At 52.4% G+C, this 24081-nt stretch overlaps 1 protein-coding gene across 1 annotated transcript in view; it reads right to left on the minus strand.

The window, feature by feature from the left end:
- Nucleotides 1-988: 988 nt before the first annotated feature.
- The window catches only part of PGAP6 (post-GPI attachment to proteins 6), a 37056-nt gene continuing 13963 nt past the window's right edge, over nt 989-24081 (minus strand). The window contains exons 6-13 of the mRNA XM_075899165.2: nt 22874-23223; nt 14836-14929; nt 13983-14106; nt 12538-12674; nt 9304-9482; nt 7470-7616; nt 6194-6310; nt 989-5245 (exon numbers count right to left, since the gene is read on the minus strand). Of these exons, the coding sequence (XP_075755280.2) occupies nt 4949-5245; nt 6194-6310; nt 7470-7616; nt 9304-9482; nt 12538-12674; nt 13983-14106; nt 14836-14929; nt 22874-23223 (1445 nt within the window). The 3' untranslated portion in view covers nt 989-4948. The remainder of the gene's footprint in view (nt 5246-6193; nt 6311-7469; nt 7617-9303; nt 9483-12537; nt 12675-13982; nt 14107-14835; nt 14930-22873; nt 23224-24081) is intronic.

Raw genomic sequence — 24081 nt, forward strand, 5'->3', positions numbered from 1 at the left:
CGCTCATTCCCGGGGACACCCTGGGAGGGGCGGGGCTCCCCACCCCCAAACCATGATTGATCTGGGGTGGGGGAGCCCCTGTGCCCCTCCTTCCCACTAGGCACCCTGCCCTGCAAGAGGCTGGGCTCGCTCCCCCGCCCCCAGGCACTAATTGGCTCGGGGGTGGAGGAGCAGCAGGGCCTCCCGCGGCCGGATCCAACCCACGGAGGACTTTTTGCCCACCCTGTCCTAGACTATGCCTTGTTTAAGTGTTTCCTGTCACAGACTAACTTGGCTACCCCCTACAGCAGGCATGTCCAAAGTCCGGCCCGCGGGCCAATTGCGGCCCGTGTTCCGGTTTAATACGGCCCCACAGGTAATTTGGCAATATCTATCTTTTATGGCCCCCAACGAATCCATATGTATTGAGATGAATACATTGTAAAATCTCAGTTAATGTCAGTTGGTCTAAATCAGTTATAAATATATTTGGACACAGCATGTATAGTTGGTGTTATGGTCCTGTTCATGTTTTTTGAACTTAAAAGTTGACAGACAACCTTTATTACCAATAATATGTAATGTACTTTACAATGTTCCTGACATATATTTCAGCTTCTTGGATTTTTTTTTCAACTGGCCTTCAGATATGAAAGGCAGAGTGATTTAATACCTGTTTAGATTTGTCATCCATGTGACGAAATGAAAAGTATGCTGTTTGCAATAAACTTTGCATAAAATAGTTAATTTGCATTTAATTTTAATGGTTCAAATAATGTCAGGCAAAATGGTCGGCCCTCACTCATGTTCGCTTCATAAAATCTGGCCCTCTTTGAAAAAAGTTTGGACACCCCTGCCCTACAGCTTTTGAGCAATTTACAGTAGCCTAACTGCAGGTTCATTAGATAAGAGAAATTCTATGGGGAGACGATTTCAGCCTTCAGGGCAACATTTCCACATAATCCTCAAACATCCCCATGAAAGAAGAGACTGGTTGGGACTGCACAACTTTGTTTTGCATTTTATTTGATTTCTTGTCCTAGACATACAAGTATAAAATCCCATTTCAGAAAGTGCCATTGCAGATTGGACAATCTCAAGTACAATTACATATATTCCATTATAAAAAACAGAAGCTTTAAAATTCACTATACAACATAAAATTAAACCACAGGCATTACAGCCCAAAAAAATCAAATATTTAAATATTGGCATCTGCTCAAATTCTACCCAAGGTAATTGACAAAATATTTTTTCCCCAATAAAATTACACAAGATAATTCTTTCCAGTTGTAGTGATAGGGATGAAGAGGAATAGGACTAGCAAAATAATTATAGGGATTCCCTCCCCACCCCCCCATCCCAAAGATCAATGTGCTTCACAGCATTGGAGACTATATTAAAAAGGCATAGAGTATTATTGCTCCATCTAGTTAATACGCAGCATCCTAGCTGCAAATGCAGCACTCTGTGTATGAAAGAGTTGCAAACAATGTATTATCCTCTAAGGCCAAGTGCTCAGCTTACAACTAAGTTGTAACAACTGAAGGGAAAGTGCTTAAAAACTGGTGATTAAGTTATAGGAATCCCAGAGTGTATGAAATCCTGTGCCAACAGGGTACAAAATGACTAACTACTGCATTGCTACAGGAGGTTAAAGGAACAATAAGACAGCGCCCCTGGTCTATATAGCAGCATTATAATAAAGGCCAGTAGATTTGGGACGTTATGTTTCGATATAAACATCCTGTCTTCATGTTGCTTAGAAAAAACAAAAAAGTCTGACCGCTACAACATTTAGTGTTACCATATGGTCCCTGTCATACAAATTCACCTTGCTGTAACAGAATGAAGAGATACAAGTGTTTCTAAACAGCCTGCAATAGCCAGAACCATTTTTCCTCCTTCCAGTAGTGGCTTTTTTTATCTAGGTAAAATGAGTGTTATTTGCTCAGCCGTACGTCTGTTTGAAAAAATTAATTTGTAAAGAAATATGGCAACCAATGAGACGTTCTCTCTGCTTTTATTCCAGGAGCAAGGTACAACAAGTCAGCTCAGCTTGCAGGTCTTCCCCAGAAAAACCAGCACCAAATCTAGTCCAGGCCCCATGAAGAGAGTTGGCTGGAACTTTAAGTTAGCTTGGGGCTGAGTTAATGGCTAGAGAAGGGAAAGTTTGTGGCTGTAAGCAGCTGGCAAAATGCTGGGCTGTTTTTCAGAAGCCAAATAATCCTGTCTAGAGAGAGTGGCTTTCATTAGCAGCTCTTACACTCTTCCCCTCTCAACCACATTTTAAACAGCCTTTTCCATCTTCCTCCGCAGCGGACTATCCTGAAGGAAAGATCCATGATGTAAAACAGCAGTCAGATGCCATATGGTATACATGAAATATACAACACTCTACTGACATCAGATCTAAGTATGAAACAGGAAGCATTCCTGAGGGAAAAGCAGGAAGTAGCATACATTGAACACCCCCCTCCCCTCCCCCAATGCCAGATGTTCAGGCACTGGCTTCTTTTTGCTTGCCACAAATTGCACACACAAGCAGTTAAGAGTTGCAATTTTCCTCCTGCAGTTCAACTTGCTGAGGTGTCTGATCCCTGGGTTGGTATGTGCACTTTGACATTGGTATGATCTCAGCTGTGGATGCAGGCGAGCCAACAGTCTCCTGGGGCCCTTGAGAGGGTGGGTGGGAGGAGCCAGGGCCAAGGGCAGCCAACCTTCCATGGTGTCTGGAGCATGGCTTCCCCCCCCCCCTTAGTGTTGCCCTGAGTGTGTGGTGCGGTGCTCAGGTGGTGATTTAAAGGGCCCAGGGCTCTGGCCATCACCGCTGCAACAGCACTGAATCACTGGGACCACGGGGCAAGTCCCCTCCTTTGCCCCCTCTGTTGGAAGAGCCTGTGTGGATGCAAAGCAGCAGCATGTGGATAGGGAGCTCTAGTTAAGGTCAAGTTGAAAAGGTGTCCTGCCATGTTCCGCAAGACCCTGCTGTAACAGCTGCCATGGGCCTTTCACCACTCCCCACCAGCTGCTGACCTGCCGCCTGACAGGAACAGGCGTGCAAACCGTTTCCGGTTCCGGTGGCAGCCTCCCGCACCCCAGCAGCTCCCCAGTCACACCATGAGGGGACGACACGCCTTAGACAGGCAAGCACAAGTAGCAAAGCTACCCTGTCCTGGGAGACCATTTGGGGACAACAATCTTGCGGCCCACTGAGATGAGGAAGGCCCTCTCCTGTGGCCCACTCACTAGCCCAGGTTGCCCCTCCCTGCTTTAGTTGGTGGTTCCCAAATATTTGGGGGCAGCTACCCTCGCTAGCAGCAAAGAGGCCAGCTGCACTAGTCAGTGCCCACTTGCCATTCAGTGTCAACGTGCACGCCAGCCGAGGTCCCTGGGACTGCTGCAAGCCCATCTCGCAGCAGGTGCATGACAAGGCCCAGCTCCATCGCCTCCCCATGCGGAGGAGGGGAAGCGGAGCGCTGCAGTGCCTGGGCACAGGACAGTGTCTTAGCAGAGCATGTCCCTGGAGCTGTGTGCATGCCCACGGGTCCATCTCGGGAGCACTGTCGGACCCGCTGTCCTAAGGATACTACAGCGACTTGGTGCAAGCCCTACACCCAGGGGCCTGACCCCAGTCCCACACAATGTGCAACCAGGGCTGGCCTTACCATAAGGCAAACTGAGGCGGTTGCCTCAGGTGCCAGACTGGGGGGAGGAGGGGGTGCCACTAGGACCCAGAGTGTAGAAAATTGTGTCTGCTGCTGGTGCATATGGGGGCGTCATTTGAGCTCCCCGCCTCTGGTGCCAAAATGTTGTGGGCCGGCCCTGTGTGCAACTGACACCTCACTGAGCTACGTGTGACACAAACACGGCTCTCCCCAGCACAGCATCATCTGCTCACCAGCTGGAACACAGCTGGCTGGGCTTGCAGGAGAGCATACCAGGACATGATCAGTCCCTACTGCTGCAAGAGGCGCATGGAGGGCAGCTCAATGCACAGGCCCTCCCAAAGCACTCACGATGTGTCACACCTGTAAACTGTCCACCACAGAATCTACACTGATCACACAGGCTGCCGCCTGCCACTGAAGCCGCAGGGAAGAGACAGGAAGGCGAGTGCCTAACTGCCAACACCACAGAGGGCCAGGCCACTATGGTGACTTCATGGCTCTCCTGGGATTCACTGACCAAAACAGACGCTCCGGGAGCGTCAGATCCCTGCTCCTGAATCCACCTTTGCAGTTCTGGGTCAGGGCTATGTCTCCCCTTGGATGTCACTGAAGTCTCTCAAAGACAGATGCGCTATGGTGCCATCGAATCAGATCCTGAAGTTTAGCCCCAGTTCTGTTTGAATGCAAGCCCCGGCCTTCTCAGGGCCTTGCTCCGCTGGTAACACTCACCAAAAACAAACACTAAGACATCATTCACCCACAGGATCCCAGGGTCGGACCTATGATCCAGAGCAGCTGCTTTGGAGGATGGCTCATTACTACCCCCCCAAAGGGCACACACGCTGAGACCTCATCAGCTCCAGCTCATACACAGCTGGGTACCTGCCCTTTCCATGGCAAAGCGAGGGGAGATCACAGGAACTCCAGGTGGAAACAAAGCCAGGCTCCATCCTGCGGCTTTCTACAGACAGGTAACAGCGAGCCCCAGACCAGCTGCCGAGGCAGGGAATGGAGCGCTCTTCTTTCGCGCAGAACGTGGATGCAGGCTTCTCCTTTATTCATCAGAAACCCCTCCCCATTCCAGAGGAAATGCGGAGGGACTCCATGTCACCTGTTTCCCAGAGGCTGAGGCCCAGAGTCCGCAGTGTCAAACCTGCTGCTTTGGGCTCCCCTGGCTAGCCAACGAGTGCATTGCTGAGTTCTGAGCATGCACGGGGGCCGCTCTCCCAGGCCTGGTGAAGGGGGACCCAAGCTAGCCCTTCGGCCCGCTGGCCGGTGACCCTGCATGCCAGCCCGACTCAGGTCACCGCATAGAGCTCCTCTCGGTCATTATTGCATATCTGATAGCGACAGGTGAGCTTCTGTGGCCAGGTCCAGGCCTTCTTATGCTTGTCACAAGGCGGGAGCAGGAAAGCCACGCTGCTGGCCACCAGCATGTGCCAGATGCTGTGTGTGTAGTAGTAGTTGTCATTGGTTTCCATGAACGCGTACACCGAGAGGGCCACCAATGCCAAGACGATTCCTGGAGTGAGGTAGAAAACCCAGCGCTTCCACGTGGGGGGGTAGCAATGGCGGCGCTTCACGCCATGGTAAACCTAAAGGCGCAATACCAGAGAGGAGTTATGGCAGCACACACCCACCTCTCCCCTGGGGACTGGCAGGCACTCGTGCTGGTACCGGGGATCCAGCCGGGAGCGGAACAACCCGATGACTGACCCCACCACTTGCACCTTCCCAGGCTCGAGGAAGAAAGCCCAGGGCCTGCCCAAGCGTGATGCAATGCCTGGCCTTGTCTAACTGTATTCACAGCCCCAATACTTCACTTACTAGAACAGCCAAGTTACGTATTTAAACATGGAGTCAGGCAATGCCCAGGGCACAGTTGCTACACCTGGAAAGGCCCTGAGCACCTAAGTAGCCACTAGACCCGCAAAGACCCAGAGCTCACACACAGCCACTAGACCCACACAAGCCCCGAGCACCCAGGTAGCCACTAGACCCACACAAGCCCCGAGCACCGAGGCAGCCACTAGACCCACACAGGCCCCAAGCACCCAGGTAGCCACTAGACCCACACAGGCCCCAAGCACCCAGGTAGCCACTAGACCCACACAAGCCCCGAGCACCCAGGTAGCCACTAGACCCACACAGGCCCCGAGCACCCAGGTAGTCACTAGACCCACACAGGCCCCGAGCACCCAGGTAGTCACTAGACCCGCACAGGCCCCGAGCACACACGCAGCCAGCAATCACCAATGGGCCATGCAACATGCTGAGAGTTAGCGCTGCCAGGAGAGCTGGGCCAAGACTGGTAACCTGGGAACTCCTCAGTTAACTGATGGCTACAAGTTGGGGTGAAAGCACCTAACCCTTCCCCGCTGCCCCACACTGCCTGAGGCCTGCTCATCAGGGCATGCCAGGGTCTTGTCCCACTCAGCCACTGTGGCAGCTCCTCCCTGCCGCCACCCGGTCAAAAACACGTGTGTCTAAGCAGGAACAAAGGGAGCCAAGTGCCGACCGGATGCCCCTACCCAGTCACTTACCCATGCCACAATCATGATGATGAGAGCAAAAAGACAGGGCCCCATCATGTTCCAAATGCCTCTGCGGTCCAGCTGCAGGGACATGGCAATTAGCAGTGTCCCCAGCACAAAGAGAACCTGAGCAAGACAAGAGGATGACACTGACATCAGGAACGTCCCGCCCAGACTGCTTCACACTGCGCTGCACATCACTGCAATCCCGACGGGTGCCAATGTGCGAACTCAGATGCAGGGTCCTGCGGAGAGGTGCCAGGATCTGGGTGGGATAGGGCAGCGCAGCATAAAAAATGCCACCTGGACAGACAGACGCTTCCCACCCACCCTCCAACGTGGCTGTGGCACAGCAGGGTCAGTGCGGAGCACCCCGGGATGTTGAGACACTGGAGGGGGTCAGAGATGGGCAACCCTAACCCTCGCCTTGCTCCACGCTCACAACGTGGCTATTTGAGTAACCATTAAACCCAGGCTACTGAGACAGAACAAGGCTGTTCAGACCCCAGCCCGCCTGAGCCACGGCGGAGGAACAGGGCGGGAGGCCGGCCCAGTTTCCTCCAAGAGAAGTAGCTCATTTCCTCATTAGCCCAGCAGATGGCGCACCCACGTCACCGGGCGCAGAGCAGGCTCGGCACAGAGGTAGGACCCTAAGGGGCTGTACTTGGAGCGGGACTGTGCTAAGGGCCCTGGGTTGCCTTACCAGACATCAAGCCAAGTACCAAGGACATTTGGAATCCCAGGACTTACCCACTGACACAGGCCGGGGTGCAGAGCAGCACACCCTGCATTGCTAGCCAGCCGTTAGAAAGCCATGTGCCGCTAGGTCAACCCCACCCCAGTCCAAAGCCCCGCGAAGTCAGTGGGACCCTATCTGCCAAGTACAATGGCCTTTGGCTTGCGTCCCAGAGCGCAGTGGCCTTTGCGGCTCTCAAATCTAGGAACTGAAATGCAAAAGAACTGTGCAGGGCGCAGGCTTAGCGCTTGTTGCAGGGGAACGTGCAGCCTTAGCGCTTGTCTGTATTACACATGTTGCCCTGGGTTTTAAAGGGATCTTGGGGAACCGATGCCCTTTTCTGTAGGGCAGGCCTTTGAGTCACATGTGGCCTCTTTTGGGGCAAGAGCCAGGGGGGGGTCTACGGCTGTCGGAGACAGGTCGGACTGGCTGGTGGAGTGTGGAATGACGGGCAGAACAACAGCTGAGCCTGTAGCACGTGCTGATCTTTGGGCGCTTCGCACCACAACCTGACTGGTGCTTTGTGCATCCATCGCCCCCGTTACTCACGTATTTTAAGATTTTCTTCACTCGGGCCATACATAGGATTGTAACCCAAATGGCGACGACGGAGCCCAGGAAGTCGCAGTACTGCAGCGTGTCGTAATCCATGATGCACATCACCGCAACTCCGGGCTGGTCACACGCATGGTAGAACTAGAGGCAGGGAAGAAGAGGAGCCAAGTGCTGCAGCCTGGCCTGGCCAAGCTCCTTTTTGGATGGAGATGGTAGCCAGATACAGAAGGCTCATGCCTGGAGCTATGGATACCTGCAAGGACCCCCGGAGCAAAATGCTCCTGGCCTGCTACAGGCATGGAGAGCATCTGCTTGTGAACTATTTGTTGGTGACAGGTCTGCTGAGGTCTGAGGGGCAGGGCAGGTCAGTTTCCAGATAGTCTCAGCAGCTCCTCCAAGTGCCTGGAGCAGACGAGCCTCACTTGATATCTCTGCTCAGGTTCCCCAGAGATCTCGCCAAGAGCTCCCGGCCAACAGGGGAAAGAGAGCACCTGAGATTTCTAGCATAAAAGAGCTGCAAACTGGCCATTCTGCTCAGCAGTTCACCCACAGGGCCCAAGGATGAAGGAGAGGGGAAGGAGGCTGAGTAATCTTGTTCTTTGGAGATTGCACTGGTCAAGGCATAGGAGCAGCACCTGGCCACTGCCCCCGATTCCTCTCTCAAGGCCCCCTGGCTTCACAACTCTGTAGCGACTAAAGCCATCTCTTTGCCTCCTTGTGGATACCGCTGCTTCTGGCTGTCTGGGTTCCCTCCGCAAGAGAGGAACACTCGGGGGCTATGTCTAGACTGCAGGCTTCTCTCAGAACAAGCTTTTCCGGAAGAGATCTTCCAAAAAAACTTCTTCCAAAAGAAAGCGTCCACGCTGCCGAAGCGCATCGAAAAAGCGATCTGCGTTTTCAAAAGAAGCGTCCACGCTGAATGGCCGCGCTCTCGCATGTAAGCTGTGATTACTACAGGCGGAGTGGCCACCAGGGCACCTGCGCTTTTTCCTCTTTCCTCTTAGTGCGAAGGAACTCCCTCTTCCCCGTCCACACACGCCTTCTTCCAAAAGAGCTCTGTCGGAAAAAGGCTTCTTCCTCGTAGAAAGAGGTTTACCGAGGTTGGAAAAACCCCTCTGTTCATTTGTTTGTTTTTTCGAAAGAACGCGATTGCAGTGTGGACGTAAGTGACATTTTTTCGGAAAAACAGCCATTTTTCTGAAAAAACTCTGCAATGTTTTCCCCAGGGCTCCCGTCCCGACCTGCGGTGCTGGAATGCAGGGGCTGCTCTGGTACTAGAAGCGCCATATTTAGGGAGACTTTAGAGCTGATCCCTCACAAGCCCTCTTATGGGCGAAGTGGAAGACCCAGGCTCCGTGTCTGACCCAGTGCCCTGGAGAGGAACATGCCCAGATCCCTCAGAATTACTGTCTCCCATTAAGAGCCGTTAACCCACAGACAAGCACCCCGCCCCTGCTGCTCCCTCATGGTTCCCAGGGGTCAGGCTGCAGCTGGGATGCCAACCGGACACCGGAAGGAGGCAGGCTGACGAGGGGATTTTCATGCCAAGTTTCAGATTGAGCTGCAGCCCTGGCAGGTTCCCCACGTGGGCAGAGCACTCAGGCGGGGCAGGGCCTGTTCTCCACTGGGAGTGCTGGCTGGTGGCAGTGAGTATCCCAGGAACCAGGGGGGAGCCCCGCCCCCCTCGCTAAGCCCTTCCCTCTCAGGTAAAGAGCAGCATGCTCCAGGAGCCTGTCACCTTGGGGATGGAGGCAGCGGAGGGCTACAGCCTGCGGGGAGGGCCCAACAGCTCGCGTCCAGGGCGGCGGAGCCAGCTGACACGACCTACCGTGGAGAAGAACATGGTGTAGGTGTACACAGAGGCCTCCACCAGGTAGAAGCGATACAGAGCGACTGCGATGGCCGGCAGGAACATGAGGTTACTGAGCGTGAGCAGCAGGGTGGCCAGGTTCTGCGAGCCGACAGACTGGGCTTTAGTGTCGTCGGTGCAGCTCCAGCCGCCCCATCCTGGCACACAGCAGAGAGAGGTTACAGAGAGCGGCGTTAGAAACCAATAGCACACCGGCCGGGCTTCCGCCCCGTGCTGACAGCCCCCCCCCCAGACTCCCTAGCAAAGGTGGACATGACCCAGCCCCACACATGACAAATTCCATATCCCCCTCGATTGCCTCTCTCTGTATCCTGTGGACACTGCATTAGCCATCTGTCTATTCCCCAGCTCCTGCAACCCAGGCTCTGTTGCAGTTCAGCCTGGCAGGGAATGGGCTGGACTGCACCTTCCTGTGCTGGGCCTCAGTGATTCCAACAGGCAACGTGCATCAGCTGCCCAGGGCCCCTCACACAAGAAGGGTGACAGACCCTTCCTGCTTGGCCAAGAGTCCCAGCTAACGTGGCACCAACTGCCTACAGGAAACCTTCAGCCAGTGACACACCTGCTCTCAGCACCCCCTCAGTGCACAGCGATGCGCCAACCCCGGGAGGGGGGAGGGGTCCAATTTACACCGGCACTCGCCCAGACCCCAAAGTGTGGGGAACATCCCTGCAGAGCCTAACCTGCATTATGGACAGGTTTCTACACTGCTCCCGTACAGAGGGGGTTATTGGGAATGGTTGTAGGGGGGTTGCACTGCACTCTAGGTACGTCAATCCCTTCCGGAGGTCGAGGCCCTCTCCATCTGCAGGGTGACTCATATCAGGCGTCCCCTACCCGCGACACTGTATTTCAGATGCAGTGATCGGTGGATCAGGGCCTGATGCCCTCCAGCGGATGGGGGCTCAAAGGGGAGATGCCTACAAAGCCAGAGAACAAGGACTGAAAACCAGTCCCATGGTTTGCAGAGCAGGCTGTGTTCTCGCTCCAGGGCTACCCGGCTGCAGCCAGACAGCCAGGAAGCAAATGCCTGGAAGCAGAGAACAGCAAAGAGCGAGGGGCGAATTTCACCTCTGTGGCTGTGAGGAGCTTACAAGTGCCTCAGTTTGTCCAGGTCTGGAAGGATCTGTCGAGTAATTACAGGTAGTCCCCGAGTTACGCGGATCCGACTTATGTCGGATCCGTAGTTACGAACGGGGATTTTCTCGCCCCGGAGGACTCGAGCGGCGGGACGCCTGGTCCTGCCGCCTGCCTCCTCCGGGGCGAGAAAAGCTGCTCCCTGTCTTCCTGGTCTGCTGCGGGAGCCAGCAGACCAGGGAGACGGGGAGCATAGCGGCGGAGGACCTGGGGCCGGACCCGCGGCCGCTTCCAGATCAGGGAGACGCTGCAGTGCTGCAGACCAGGGAGACGCTGAGCAAAGCCGCGCAGGACCCGGCCCAACCCGCGGCGCTTCCAGCTGATCTGGAAGCGGCCACGGGTCCGGCCCCGGGTCCTGCGCCTCTTTGCTCAGCGCCTCCCTGGTCTGCAGACCAGGGAGACGCTGAGCAAAGCCACGGATGACCTGGGCCGGACCGCGGCGCTGATCTGGAAGCACCGCGGTCCGGCCCGGGTCCTCCGCCGCTTTGCTCCGTGTCTCCCTGGTCTGCTGGGGGGAGGGACGCAGCTAGTGCCCCCCCCAGCAGACCAGGGAGATGTGGAGCAAAGCCCGGGGCCTGTGGTAGAGCAGGTGGGGCGCTGCTGGTTGGTCCCGCAGCACCGCTCCTTGGCGCTACTGGACCAACCTGGCAGCACCCCAGCTGCTCAGCCCAGGAGTCCTGATTCAGCCGCTGCCGATCAGTTTCAGCAGTGGCTGAATCAGGACGCCTGGGGCAGAGCAGCTGGGGTGCTGCTGGGTTGGTCCAGTAGCTCCGAGGAGCGGCCGCGCTACTGGACCAACCCAGCAGCACCCGAGCTGCTCTACCCCAGGCGTCCCCAAGTTAGCCGCTGCTGAAACTGACCAGCGGCTGACTACAGGAAGCCCGAGGCAGAGTTGCTCTGCCCCAGGCTTCCTGGAATCAGCTGCTGATCAGTTTCAGCAGCAGCTGACTTGGAGACGCATGGGGTTCTTAAGTTGAATCTGTATGTAAGTCAGAACTGGTGTCCAGATTCAGCGGCTGAATCTGGATGCCAGTTCCGACTTACATACAGATTCAACTTAAGAACAAACCTACAGTCCCTATCTTGTACGTAACCCGGGGACTGCCTGTACTGTGAAAGGCCATGCTGCAGCGGGTTTGCCAGCCACTTGCCCTGAGCCACTGAGTATTTCCCCTCCCACTCCCCCCCAATCCAGCAGTGCCTGTCAGTTTTGGTTGGACACCAGCTCATTGAGTGGGCAGGGGTCGCTCTGCAGGCAGATCTATGGGGGGGAACACTCAGATGGGAATTGCAGAGCTCAGACTGACGGACAGCAAACACAATGGTCTACAGGGCGCACGATGCTGGATCTGATGTGCTGCATATTTGCAGAAAAGACACAGAGAGTTCCCCCAGCTTTGCAGCTGAGAAGGGACGTCTAGAGCCCATCTGTGAAGTCCAAGCGCTGACCCATCACAGTACAATGAATAGCGTAGCGCAGGCAGAGTCTACACATCTCAGGGCCTGAGCTAAGGGCCACAGGGACATGGCTCTGTACCATCCTTGCTGTAACTCTTAGGCATGTTGCAATTGTCAGGAAACAGCCCCTGATGGCTACACGGGGCCTAACACCACAGGCCACCAGCCAAGTCATCCTCCACCTGCCAGGGGCTATTTTCTATTTGACAGACTCACGACTCGCAAGGCCCAACACAGCTAGGAGCTCTTGGGGGTCACTGCTCTCCTAAGGGCGAGAGGCCCTGGGCTCACTGCCAGGACACTGGCCCCCGAGAGCTGTCTGGGGCTACTTTCCTACGGAGGGGAAGTTGGGCCTCGAGCAGCAAGGAGAGACCCTGCCCCAGGTGTTTCAAGCCAAAGGCGGCTGTAGCTCTTCGCTAGCACACGGGTTGCGGAGCAACGCCCATGCAGGAGCAGTATGGGGCTGTGGATGCACACCTACGCTCTCCAGCTCCAGGAGCCCCTGTCGGCACATCCCCGGAAGGGGAAGTTCAGCCTCAGGGTGGACATGCAGGCCTGCTGGGAGGCTGGCCCAGGCGCCGCTGAGAGGGGACTCACCAGCTTTACAGTTGCAGCCGGCGTAGAGGTAGCCATGTCTTCTCAGAAGGCTGCACTGTCCGTACGTCCCACAGTCGTCGAAGCAGGGGGTGAGGTATGTGGAGACGGTCACTTTGGCTTTCCCTTTGTTACATTCCCTGCAGCCAAGAGGTTCCACCGTCAAATGAGCCTGGACGTGCAGGGGCACTTGCTGCTGCGAGAATGCTCTGTGATCCTCTCCCCAGGGCTAGTACGCAGCTTGGGCCTTCCCACACCGGGGTCAGGGGATTCTGGGCCTGACATTCCCCCGGCAGCCCACCGCTCAGCGTGCCGTGCTGCCAGCGACCGGAGCACTGCTTGTAGACTTGTCTCTCTGCAGCAGCTGGGCTGAAGGAAGGCTGCAGACGGCAGGCACCAACTGAGTCTTGTTGAGGGCACTAGACAGTCTCCTCTGAAACGGCTCTGCCAGCCAGCCCTGGCAGCACGTGAGACGGATCTAAAACATCCCAGCAGCGCCCCGACCTAGATCCCTCCCACCCCAGACCACCTCCTGTTGGTACCCCAGAAACACAGCCCGGGGGGGGGGGGCAGATCAGAGTGGGGGGTGCTCCACAAAGGTTCTCTTCCGTTGCCATGGATGTGGGACACAAGGGAGGACTCCGGCCAGGCTGATGCTCGGTGACCTGCTAGTGGCCCAAATGGGTTCTTGATGCCTCTGCCTCCCCTGGCCCCCGGAGACGGTGCTGGGGGAACCGGCTTTTAGGCCAGCTCGCCCCTTGCTGCCTCTCTCTGGGTATGTCTACGCTGCATCCCTAGTTCGAACTAGGGATGCAAATGGAGACAATCGAAGTAGTTAATGAACCGGGGATTTAAATATCCCGCGCTCCATTAACATGATCTCGCCGGCGCGCTAGTTCGAATCACAGCTGATTCGAACCAGGAAGCCCTTTATGAGGAGTAACATTAGTTTGGACTAAGGGCTTTAGTCCGAACTAACGCGTCCCGGCGCGCACTTCCTGGTTCGAATCAGCTGTGATTCGAACTAGCGCGCCGGCGAGATCATGTTAATGGAGCGCGGGATATTTAAATCCCCGGTTCATTAACTACTTCGATTGTCTCCATTTGCATCCCTAGTTCGAACTAGGGATGCAGTGTAGACATACCCTCTGATACAGGCAGCAAGGCAGGGGAGGAGGGCAGGTGACTAGTCGAGTGACTACTCGATCCCGATAAGCAATGCTCGCCGAGCCGCAGCGAGCCCCACTCATCAGCCGCTTATTGAGTAGTCGACTTGTCGCTTACATCCCTACACTGGGCAGGCAAGAGAGCCAGCCAGCACCCGCCTCCACCACTGCCTCCTCTAGGGGAGCAAAGGGGCTTCCCGCCCAGCAGAGCACAGTGCTGCAGTGTGTCCGTGTGGTGGCGTCTGTCAAAGCGGGGGGCTCCCAGCCAGCCATCACACTCACCCCTGGCCCCACGGGCAGACGAGCTGCAGGGAGAGGAACCAGTTGTCAGTCTCTGGGTAGGGAATAATTAGGGTGGCTTCTGGGGAGGATGCCGTCATGTTCAGAGGGTAGCCCTGGAAAAAAGCTTCAGAGAAAGCGGCATTCGCCAGGAGTCACGTGATGTGGCTAAACGCTCTCTGGGGCTCTGCAGCTTTGAGCATGAAGGGAGAGAGACAAGACCCACAGAAATAGCAGGCTGCACCAATCCCCTGAGCTGTGGGGCATCTAGAGATACCTCCCCACGGCAGCCTTGTTCTCTCCAGCATTGGCCCTCGTGAGATCAGGGCACATGAGGGAGCCAACTGTCATTACCAGGGATATGGGGAACTGGGAAAGGCCCAGACCCCCGGGCACAGCACTCTCCAAGACCCCATGTCTGCTTGGGACAGCATTGGGAGCCCAGGTGCAGCCGGGCTGGGGCGTCTCTGCTGAAGGACAGGGCGCAATGCTACGCTGCTCACAGAAGGATGAGTAAGTGCTTAAGTCCAGCAGCAGCCTCTGCAGCAGCGCTCCCAATGCAGCTAACTCCCAGGAACCTACCAGTCCCCTCAGCTCCTCTCAGCCAAGTCCTGCCCCAGCAAAGCAACTACACTTATTCCGGCAGCAGTGCTGGCCGCATCTCCCCCTTACCTCGCTAGCACAGCCAGCTTCTTCCCCAGGGACCCTTTCTACCCGGGGGCACAGCTTGGAGAGGATGGCTCAGGCTGAGACAGGAGCTGCCGGGCTCCAGCGCCAGCCCGGGACCATGCTGCGAGAACCCTGTTACAGCGGGAATACAAGCGGAGCCCTGCGGTGGGAGCCAGCGGTGCCGTACCTGTGCTGCAATTCGGCGTGGCATTGAGGGTCAGCACCGGCGAGGCAGCACTCACGCACGCGGTCACGCTCGCATTGCCTATGCTCAGGGAAGTCTGTGCAAACAAAACACACAGGCGCTGAAACAACATTACGCTAACCCCTCCTCCTAAAGTTACCACCCCGACGTGCATTACCAGCCCTCCATGCTGTTAACCAGCCTCTCTGCACAACACTCCCCACCTCACCCCCTCACACGGAGCATTTGGCCTGGGACACTGCAGAACAAAGCCATTTGGCAAGACTTCGTTTCTCTTTGCACAAGCCAGGCTGAGGCATAAGGAGTGAGAGAGAGACCTACAGGCAAGTGACAGACAATTCTGTTGGCCTGATGTTCCCGCTTGGCACACATGCATATCATTTGCAAGCCTACTATGTCTGCTCTGACATGAAGTACGGTGTGGAGCTGTCACATGGTGCTTCTACCAAGAAACAGGGATAAACCATGCTACACCGCTGCTAAACAACATCAACAAGCTAACGTGACCCCTTTGAAATATTTGCATGTGTTTCTGTTAGTTTAACAGCTCTATGCTCCATTTCAAGACATACCAGTGCATTTCTTGGCGACTTCCAAGTAGGGATGTTACAAAATCGTCTATTAGGGTAACTGTGTAACTGCTGACAACCCCAGCGGTTACTCAGTGTGAAAGCAGGCTCTTCGCTGGCCATGCCCCTCGCGCGTATTGCCACCAAGCAAAAGGTCAACTTCCCCTTGATGAAAAACCCTTACACTATGTAACTTAAAGATCAGCGAAGAACAGGAACCAAAACCAGACCTGAAAGGTTCATGTAAAGTTTGTGCTGGTTGTGCCGACTGTGCCATGCCCAATGAGGCAGAAAAGGAAAAACAGGAAACCATCTCACCCCCTTACTCCTGTCACTTAACAGGCAGGGTCTGCTAGCCTATCACAAAAAGCGTGCAAAAGCTCTCTCTATAAAACAGCTTTCCCTCCTATATCAAATTGAGGAATCCCGAATAAACATTGAATGGCAGAATATGAGCCAGGTCCGAGGACTGATCACCCAAGGGCCACCTCCCGCTCACCGAACCAAACGAGTTCCTGTAGAGCGTAACGTATACCAAACATAACGAATACCAAATATGTTGTTGTTTTAGTTTGTGTGTCTGTTAAATGTAAGTGTTGTTATCTGAAATTGTTTAGAGGTATTGTTAAGTAGTAGTGTTAAGAGTTTTAGATAAATGATTAGTCTTATAAGTAAGACTGATGTAAATGTAACTGTTAATAATCCCTGGTCCCTTGTTAACAACTATTGGGATTTAGAGAAACCTCAAAGAATTTTCTTTACTGTATTTCATTTTGCTTATTGGTCATTCTAATTATTTGGTGCCTACGTATGTAAGAAATGGATAAAATAATACTTTATACGTAGAAGCCCTTTAATAAAAGTGTAAAAGCTATTTAGTAATAGTTTGCCTGTTTCTGCGCCTTCCTGGGGCTAGCCACATTTCTGAACCTTTTATTTTAAAAACCACACCCGTGTTGGGTGTGTTGCGGGCTCTGCAGCATACCGCTTAGCAGAGATCATAATGAAACCTCCCTAGGAGCAGGGCTGCCAGGCCCTGCCACCCAGCTCCCAGGGCCTTCGTTATGACCTCGGGGCCTTCGGAGCAGCAGCCAAACCCCTTCCCTGGGAGAGGAGCAGGCAGTCAATCTCAATCTCTCAATCCCGTTTTCCCCAAATTTCCTCATATGTGCAGTGAAGCATCATGAAATGTGAAACCCACCCCAGCAAATCACACTGGTATCAAGCTCATTTGGGAGAGTCCATGACTACCTCATGTTGTCTTGCCAATACCAGCTACAGCTGCTGATCCGTGGTGTGAATGTCATGCTGCTGGCCTTCCCTTACAGTTCAGCACTGTTGTATCGACCGTGACCACGCCAGCTAGTTTGGCTTCCACAATAGGTATAAATGCGGGTGCTTTTCTTTGTGTTTGTGGTTGAAACCAGGCCAAAATGGAACTACCTGAGTGTGATCAGCAGCAACAGCTGCTATTGGGAAGACAACATGAAGTAGTCATCTTAAAAGACACCAGGAGAGATCTCGGACAGCGCTTAGTAGGCAGGTGACAAGAGTTTATTTTCTCATGTTCTTTTTCAGGGTAAGTTGGTTCTGGACATGTTCTAGATTTCTCACACTCTGCACAGTGACTTTTCTTTCCCACACTTCAGTGATATTTCTTGTGATGCTGGACTGCTTGTAGACTATTCTTGAAATACCAAACTAGCCATTGAATGGAAGGTATTATTTCAAATCAATGCTCTCTACACTGATGTCTATATATCATCTCTTCTATGGAGATGTTTTCCATCAGCATGAAGTAATTCAAATCCATCTGGAATGAATACATCTCCCTGGAGTCTTTCCACTTCAGTTTTTTGGAGCACTAGCAATGAACCAGCTCAGCTCACTGTAAATGATGCTGAATCCAGGAACATGTAATGTCAATTCATTTGCAACACCCAAATGGCATAGAGCTGCAGCAAGCCTTCCATGCAGTGATATGGTAATTTTGGAGCTGTTAAGAATTACGCACTCTACAATTAAGAGCAATCTTCTTTAAAGGTCCTCAGAAAGATACTTCTTGCTGGCTGAATTATATGCTTATCAGTCAGCCAAAGAACAAATTCATGCCCAAATCAAAAGACAAACGGAGCTGACCTCTGAATTATAATCACCTAGCTTTGGATACTATTCCAAGGGTTTCATTTTGGCTATTTCAGAACGAAAGATTGAAGCAGCATTATACAAAACCGCTTCTTCACTTGTTACTGTTGTGAGCAAGACACAAGAAGTAATTCTTCCACTCTATTCTGCACTGATTAGGCCTCAATTGGAGTACTGTGTCCAGTTTTGGGCAGTACACTTCAAGGAAGATGTGGAAAAATGGGAGAAGGTCCAGAGAAGAGCAACAAAAATAATTAAAGACCTAGAAAACATGAGCTATGAGGGAAGACTGAAAGAATTGGGCTTGTTTAGTTTAGAAAAGAGAAGACAGAGGGGACATGATAGCAGTTTTCAGGTATCTAAAAGAGTGTGCTAAGGAGGAGGGAGAAAAATTGCTCTCCTGGGCCTCTGAGGACAGGACAAAAAGCAATAGGCTTACATTGCAGCAAGGTAGATTTAGGTTGGACATTAGGAAAAACTTTCTGTCAGGGTGGTGAAAAACTGGAATAAATTGCCTAGGGAGGTCGTGGCTCCTCCGTCACTGGAGATATTTAAGAGCAGGTTAGATAGACATCTATCAGGGATGATCTAGACAGTGCTTGGTCCTGCCGCGAGGGCAGGGAACTGGACTTGATGATCTCACGAGGTCCCTTCCAGTTCTAGTGTTCTATGATTAGAACATTCATAAACCATTTGGATTACTTCAGTTCCTGCTTCAGATTCCTAGCAGCTTGGATAGCATTAGCTAACATTACTGCACTGTCCAAAACAATGGTAGACTTGCCTCGTCCATGCTGTGCATGGAATGAAGTGCAGAACCATCCTGTTTTTTCTACTCTTGCCTATTCTTTGCTACTGGAACAGCTTGTTATTTCGACATCTGCGGGAGCAGGGCTCCCTATCTTTGTTGCAGCTTGAACAGGAAGAAAGCCTATGGGTTAGACAACGGTGTTATAGATCTCGCTTCACATCAGCTGATAATATAAAGGTGACTATTGCTGCAGTGTAACTAGATAATTTTGCTTTAAGATTCATTTTAGTCAAGTAGGAAGAAAGGTCTAATTGAGTGGAAAACTGCATCCATCAAGTCTCCCAAGGATATTCTTTGCAACATGTTGCCATCTCTGCTTCCAAGTTCTGCCTCGCTTGGAAGGGGTGCTCTCTCATAGGTTTCTTTTTTATGAAGCTTTTGTTTTTTTGTCTGGTTTTCGCAAGCGAACAATGCAGCAGGACATATTTGATCTCGTGGCTATAGATGTGGGTGAACATCATACTTTTTTAACAGCATCAGAGCGTATTTTTTTTTCCTGAGTTCAATACAACTCTGATATATGCCAAAATTGACTTGCTCATGTATTTTTGAAAGCAACCCCTGTGACAGAGTATTGGCAACAAATCCTTTCAACTAGAAAACTCATCCAGAGGCTGCCCATTCAATTACTCTCTCCTGGAGTCTGCCGCCAGCATCACAGAGTTCTGTTCAGCACTGGTGGTTTTTGACAGTTTTGCATTCTTTTGGTTTAAAAAAAAAAAAGTTGTTCAAAGTTTGTGGAAAGCCTTTTTCTCTTGGGCTACTTCTAGACTAAAGGCTTCTTTCAGAAGAAGTGTTTTTCGGAAGAGATCTTCCAAAAAAAGCTTCTTCCGAAAGAGAGCAACCACACTGCAAAAGTGCATCAAAAAGCGATCTGCTTTTTTGAAAGAGAGCGTCCAGACTGAACGGACGCTCTCTCGCATGTAAGCTGTGATTGCGACAGGGCACCTGTGCTTTTTCCTCTTTCCTCTTCTTCCAAAAGAACTCCCTCTTCCCCGTCTACACACGCTTTTTTGCGAAAGAGCAATTGCATTCTTCCTCGTAGAATGAGGCTTTCCAATGCCGGAAAAACCCCTCTGTTCTTTTGATTTTCTTGAGGAAGAACGCAACTGCAGTGTGGACATTCCTCAAGTTTTGTTGGAAAAACGGCTGTTTTTCCGACAAAACTCTGTAGTGTAGACATACCCTTGGATGCAGACTCTAAGGGGCTTATATCCTCTGTGTCTTTATATATCGTAATCTTCCTGTAAAGGTAAAATTCCCAAAGCATGTTAGCATTCCTACTGCCCTAGCACCATTTTTCATCTTGCACAAGTACACAGACTTGTGCTAAATTTAATGAACATATTAGTGTCAAAATTGTCATTTTTGTTTACTGAGCACTGTGACTGAAGCCCAGTATGAAGCTGCGTATTGTCATCTCTAACACGAATACCAACCCGTGCATAAGCACCATTGAATTAAAAAGCTTCGTTTCTAGAATTGCTAGAACAGCAGCTAGTACTGCATCCATAGTCAATTACAAATTAAAGCCTTTCACCAGGCAGACTAAAGGTTATATTGGATGCACAAACGCTTACAAATGGAGAAGCATTATTTTAGGAACTCACATATATTTATATCTGCCCACTATGCAGTACAAACCACGAACAGGCAATCTACTGCTATTGGTACACAACCTTTAGCGAGAGACTGATCCGGTCTGCACATTTAAACTGCAAATAGAGCAAACCATGATAGTCACTCATCAGACACTTTGACAGTTAAGAACGTGCGATGTGAAAACATTTCATATCAGCATCTTGCAAAACACTGATATTTGCTATTTTTTGCCATCTGCTAAACAGCTTCATCTTTTCTGGAAAAATAAATAACTTGCGCAACCAATACAAATCTTTTAATATGCTGTCATTTGGTAGCTTTGACTAATAAACACCACATTAGGGTGTTGTAATCAACAGTAAAGGCTGTACTCTCATCGTGCAGTGTTTCTGGAACTATAAAAATTACACTCGCTTTGGGTACCACTGCTTCATCTAGTCTACAGGCTCACAGCATCACTTGATTGTGTCACTATAATAGGTCTGTGCACATACAGGGGATACATTCTACTCCAAAAATATGGCCCTTTTTTGGAGAACTGCCACAAGCCAACCAGTTGTGGAACCCAGGAGCTGCTCTCATCCCCCGGCATCAGGGCTAACCTGCTTGGAGCACTGGGAAGGCGTCTGTTCAGGTGCTGCTAGTTATGAGGCATGCACTGCAGTGTGCCTGTATTACATGCTCACTGGCAGGCTCACAAGTTGCTACCTTGGCTATTCAGCAACATGTCAGGGTGAAGCTCCCCAGGAGGGGAACAGGCGGTGGATCTGACTCCTACCACAGGCTGTTCACTCAAGTGTATTGTTTTGCCAGGTCCCAGGCATGGAGAAATGCATGTTGGTTGTTATCATCCAACAGAGAGGCTAAGTGACTTCCCAAGGTCCTGGCAGAACCTTGCCAGTGTCTTAACTACTGGACCATCCTTTCTTCCCTGCTAATGCGAATGGCGCCTTGCTTCCCTCGGCTGTCTGGGAGGCTCTGCTACCTGATTGGGCTAGGGCTGTTGTGAATGCTCATATTCTTTCTTGCTGCATCTCCACAGGCTGGGCTTTTCTGCTTTGCTCTGATGTGACCACGAGACCCTCTGCCTGCCCCAATTCCTCCCCCACCCAGTTCAGTCAGGGCACTTTTCTCCCCAGCAGATGCAGAGACAGCTGGCAGGATACGTAGACTACTGTAGGGACAAATTAGCCAACAGCCCATTAACACGTAGGTAAAACTCCTGAACTACAGCCTCTGGTTAAACTTTGCACAGAGGCCTTGCTGCCCAATCGGAGCAAAGTCAAGGCCTCGATGAGCCACAACAGACAATAGACTGCTCCGGGAAAACAGGAACACACAGAAAAGCAGCCTGTCTGTTTATGAGCTAGGCAGCACAACAGCAGATGAAAAGCAATAATTGGGCACCGTTATCATGAGTTTCACCCCACCCCCCGCAAGGTTACGGCTCTACAAAGTGCTGCTCAGTCTGCTTCTTGGCATGGGAAAAGGACACCCAGCTGCCTTTTCAAGGCCAACCATGAATTGTTAGCAAGAAGCTAGAAATAGCACACCCCTCAAACAAGCCTAACTCGCAGACCTACCAAAAGCATTCTATAACACAACTGCGTACCTTCCTCTGTCTTTGTTTTATACCCCCAGAACAGCACCTACGGACCACACCTATCACTATCGGGAAAGGCGCCGTCACCGCTCCTAAATCCCAGTCGGAATGTAGCTATGCCTTGTAACCCAAACCCTGGGGGGAGAGGGGCATAGACGTGTTTAGTGACTATCTTAGCCTGAGCCATGGGAAGAGCTACCAAGTAATCTTCTAGACTATTGGCTTACTGTGCCTATTATGCCTTGCTGCTAGAACCTATCCAGGGGCTCGGGAACTCCCACCCCGTCGCTTCTCTCTGCCCATCAGCTCCCTATATAGTCTATTGTAGCGCTGCGCAACCTGAGGCTCTCCTGTCGAGGGGTTGCAGTGCTGGGTCAGCCGCCATTTTCTTTTCCCAGCTCGGCAGGGAGAGCGGCAAGCGAGCAGAGCAGGGCTGCGACCTTTTTTTTTTTATTTCCGGGGGTCGCACAGGAAAAAGGCTGTGCACCACTGGTCTATTGTAATCATTTGCTTGGTGGTGTTTGCTGAGCCCATGTGGCAAGGTGGCACTCCGCCAGCACTGTGTAATAAACACTCCTGCTTGAATCTACACAGTGTCTACATTTTGGTTTCCAACAGTTATGTCTACACTGCAGAGTTTTAGCACAAAAACTAAGAACATCCACATCTCAAGTGCTTTTTTGGCAAGAAAATGTACAGTGAATTGACAGAACAGAGAGTTTTTTGTAGTATAGGTATTCCTCTTTCTACGAGGAATAACTCCTTTTCGCACAAGAGCTCTTGCGCAAAAAGGTGTGTGGGGACGGGAAACAGGGGTTTTTTGGGCAAAAACAGCCTATCGAAAGAAGCACAGGTGCTCCGGTGGCCATCATTCAACAGAGAGGCTAGGTGACTTCTGTTAATGGCAATTAGGGCTTTCTTGCGAGAGAACGTCCATGCGTTTTTCCGATGCGCTTTTGCAGTGTGGACGTGCTCTTGTGCAAGAAGTTTTTGCAGAAGACCTCTTCCGCAAAAAGCTTCTTGCGCAAGAAGCCTGCAGTCTAGATGTAGCCCTAGATACAGAAGGACACATTTGTAAAATTCTTTGTGAAACTGGAAGGTGAAGAGCAATGAACAGCAAAATTCCCCCACAGTTCTGCAGCACCCCACAAACTCCCAGCCTGCCCCTGTAGTTCTGTTCGCGTTTCCACTTCCCACATGGCTCTCCACCAGGATAGATGCATGCATGGTGGGGCAACTAGAGAGAGACGTCACCACCGAGGCGAGAGCTGACACAGGAGAACGCCGTACCTCGTTCAGCAGCAGGTCCACCACCAGGGTGCCTCCGCTGTCCATGCCAGTATTCAAGTTGAAGAGGAGAAGCGTGGGGAATTCAGAGTGGACAGAAACACTGGGCCCATTTAGGACTCGGAACCTCACAGAGGCAACGTCCAGGTCCTCCCGGATGACGAGGTGATTCTGGAGGCAGAAGGTCTCTGGGTTGGATGCACCGTTTGCAGTACTCGCTGTGGGCAGAGTGGTGTTTCCCACCGTTCCCGCAGTGCTGGCACTGGGACCCCCACCCAGGGCTGGCGTGCTCTGGCTCTGGTTCAGGCTGTTGTAGAAATTAAGGAATGAACTGGTGCTCCCCGGCTTGCAAGCTGCAGAGCAATGAGGAAAAGGAAGGTTGGTTACTGTGGGCGGGGCCAGCGTGAGCACCCTCAGCTGGGATGTTCAAGCTTGTTGCAACCAGAGGACTTGGCTTTGGCGGCTGCTGGGCCGTCAGCTCACAGCACAGCAGTTTGATCCCAACACCAGGGCTGGGAAGCAGGCCTCACCCTTCCAGGCCCAGTAGGCTGAGACTTGTAGGGTGCATGCACTGAGTGGCTGGGACATGCCCTCATGCCCTGCGAGCGTGTGGCTGCGGTGAGCAACTCCAGCCATCTGAGTGACAGGGACAGGACGGGTTTGCTGAAATAGCTGTTTTAAGACACTGCCAGTGCCGGCTGTGTCCCTTTCAGAGCCCCATTGTGACTGGAAAGGCCAGTGTTGGAACCGCTAGCCCTGGGGCCTGACAAAGGCCAGAGAGCAAGAACTGCCCCACCCCCTACTCGTGAGCCGAGTGCCATGTGTTGGCAAGGCAGCCAGGACAGACGATCTGACACCTCTTCTGCGAACATCAGCTGGGCACGGGGGTGCAGGGCACCCGCACTAACGGCTGGCCCATGGGAATGGGGCACTAGCGCTGGTCGCCTCCAAAGCACTCCACATACACAAGGCACCGGAGCTCCCCACAGGCCTGGGAACGCTGCTGCACTGAGCAAGGGGGACGGGTGAAATCTGCCTTGAGCCCGGTTGCACCATCAGGAAGGAACCCCAAAGTGAAGGGCAGAGTCTGAACTGCAGAGGCAAAGTGCCCCATTAACTGAGCTCAGCCCCTGCTCCAGCAGCAGGGACACGGCTACCCCACGAGCACCTGGATTATGCTCTCCTCTTGCCACGAGATCCCACCAGCTGCA

This window comes from Pelodiscus sinensis, chromosome 15 (genome assembly GCF_052426305.1).
Source record: "Pelodiscus sinensis isolate ZL-2025 chromosome 15, ASM5242630v1, whole genome shotgun sequence".
Taxonomy (NCBI): domain Eukaryota; kingdom Metazoa; phylum Chordata; order Testudines; family Trionychidae; genus Pelodiscus; species Pelodiscus sinensis.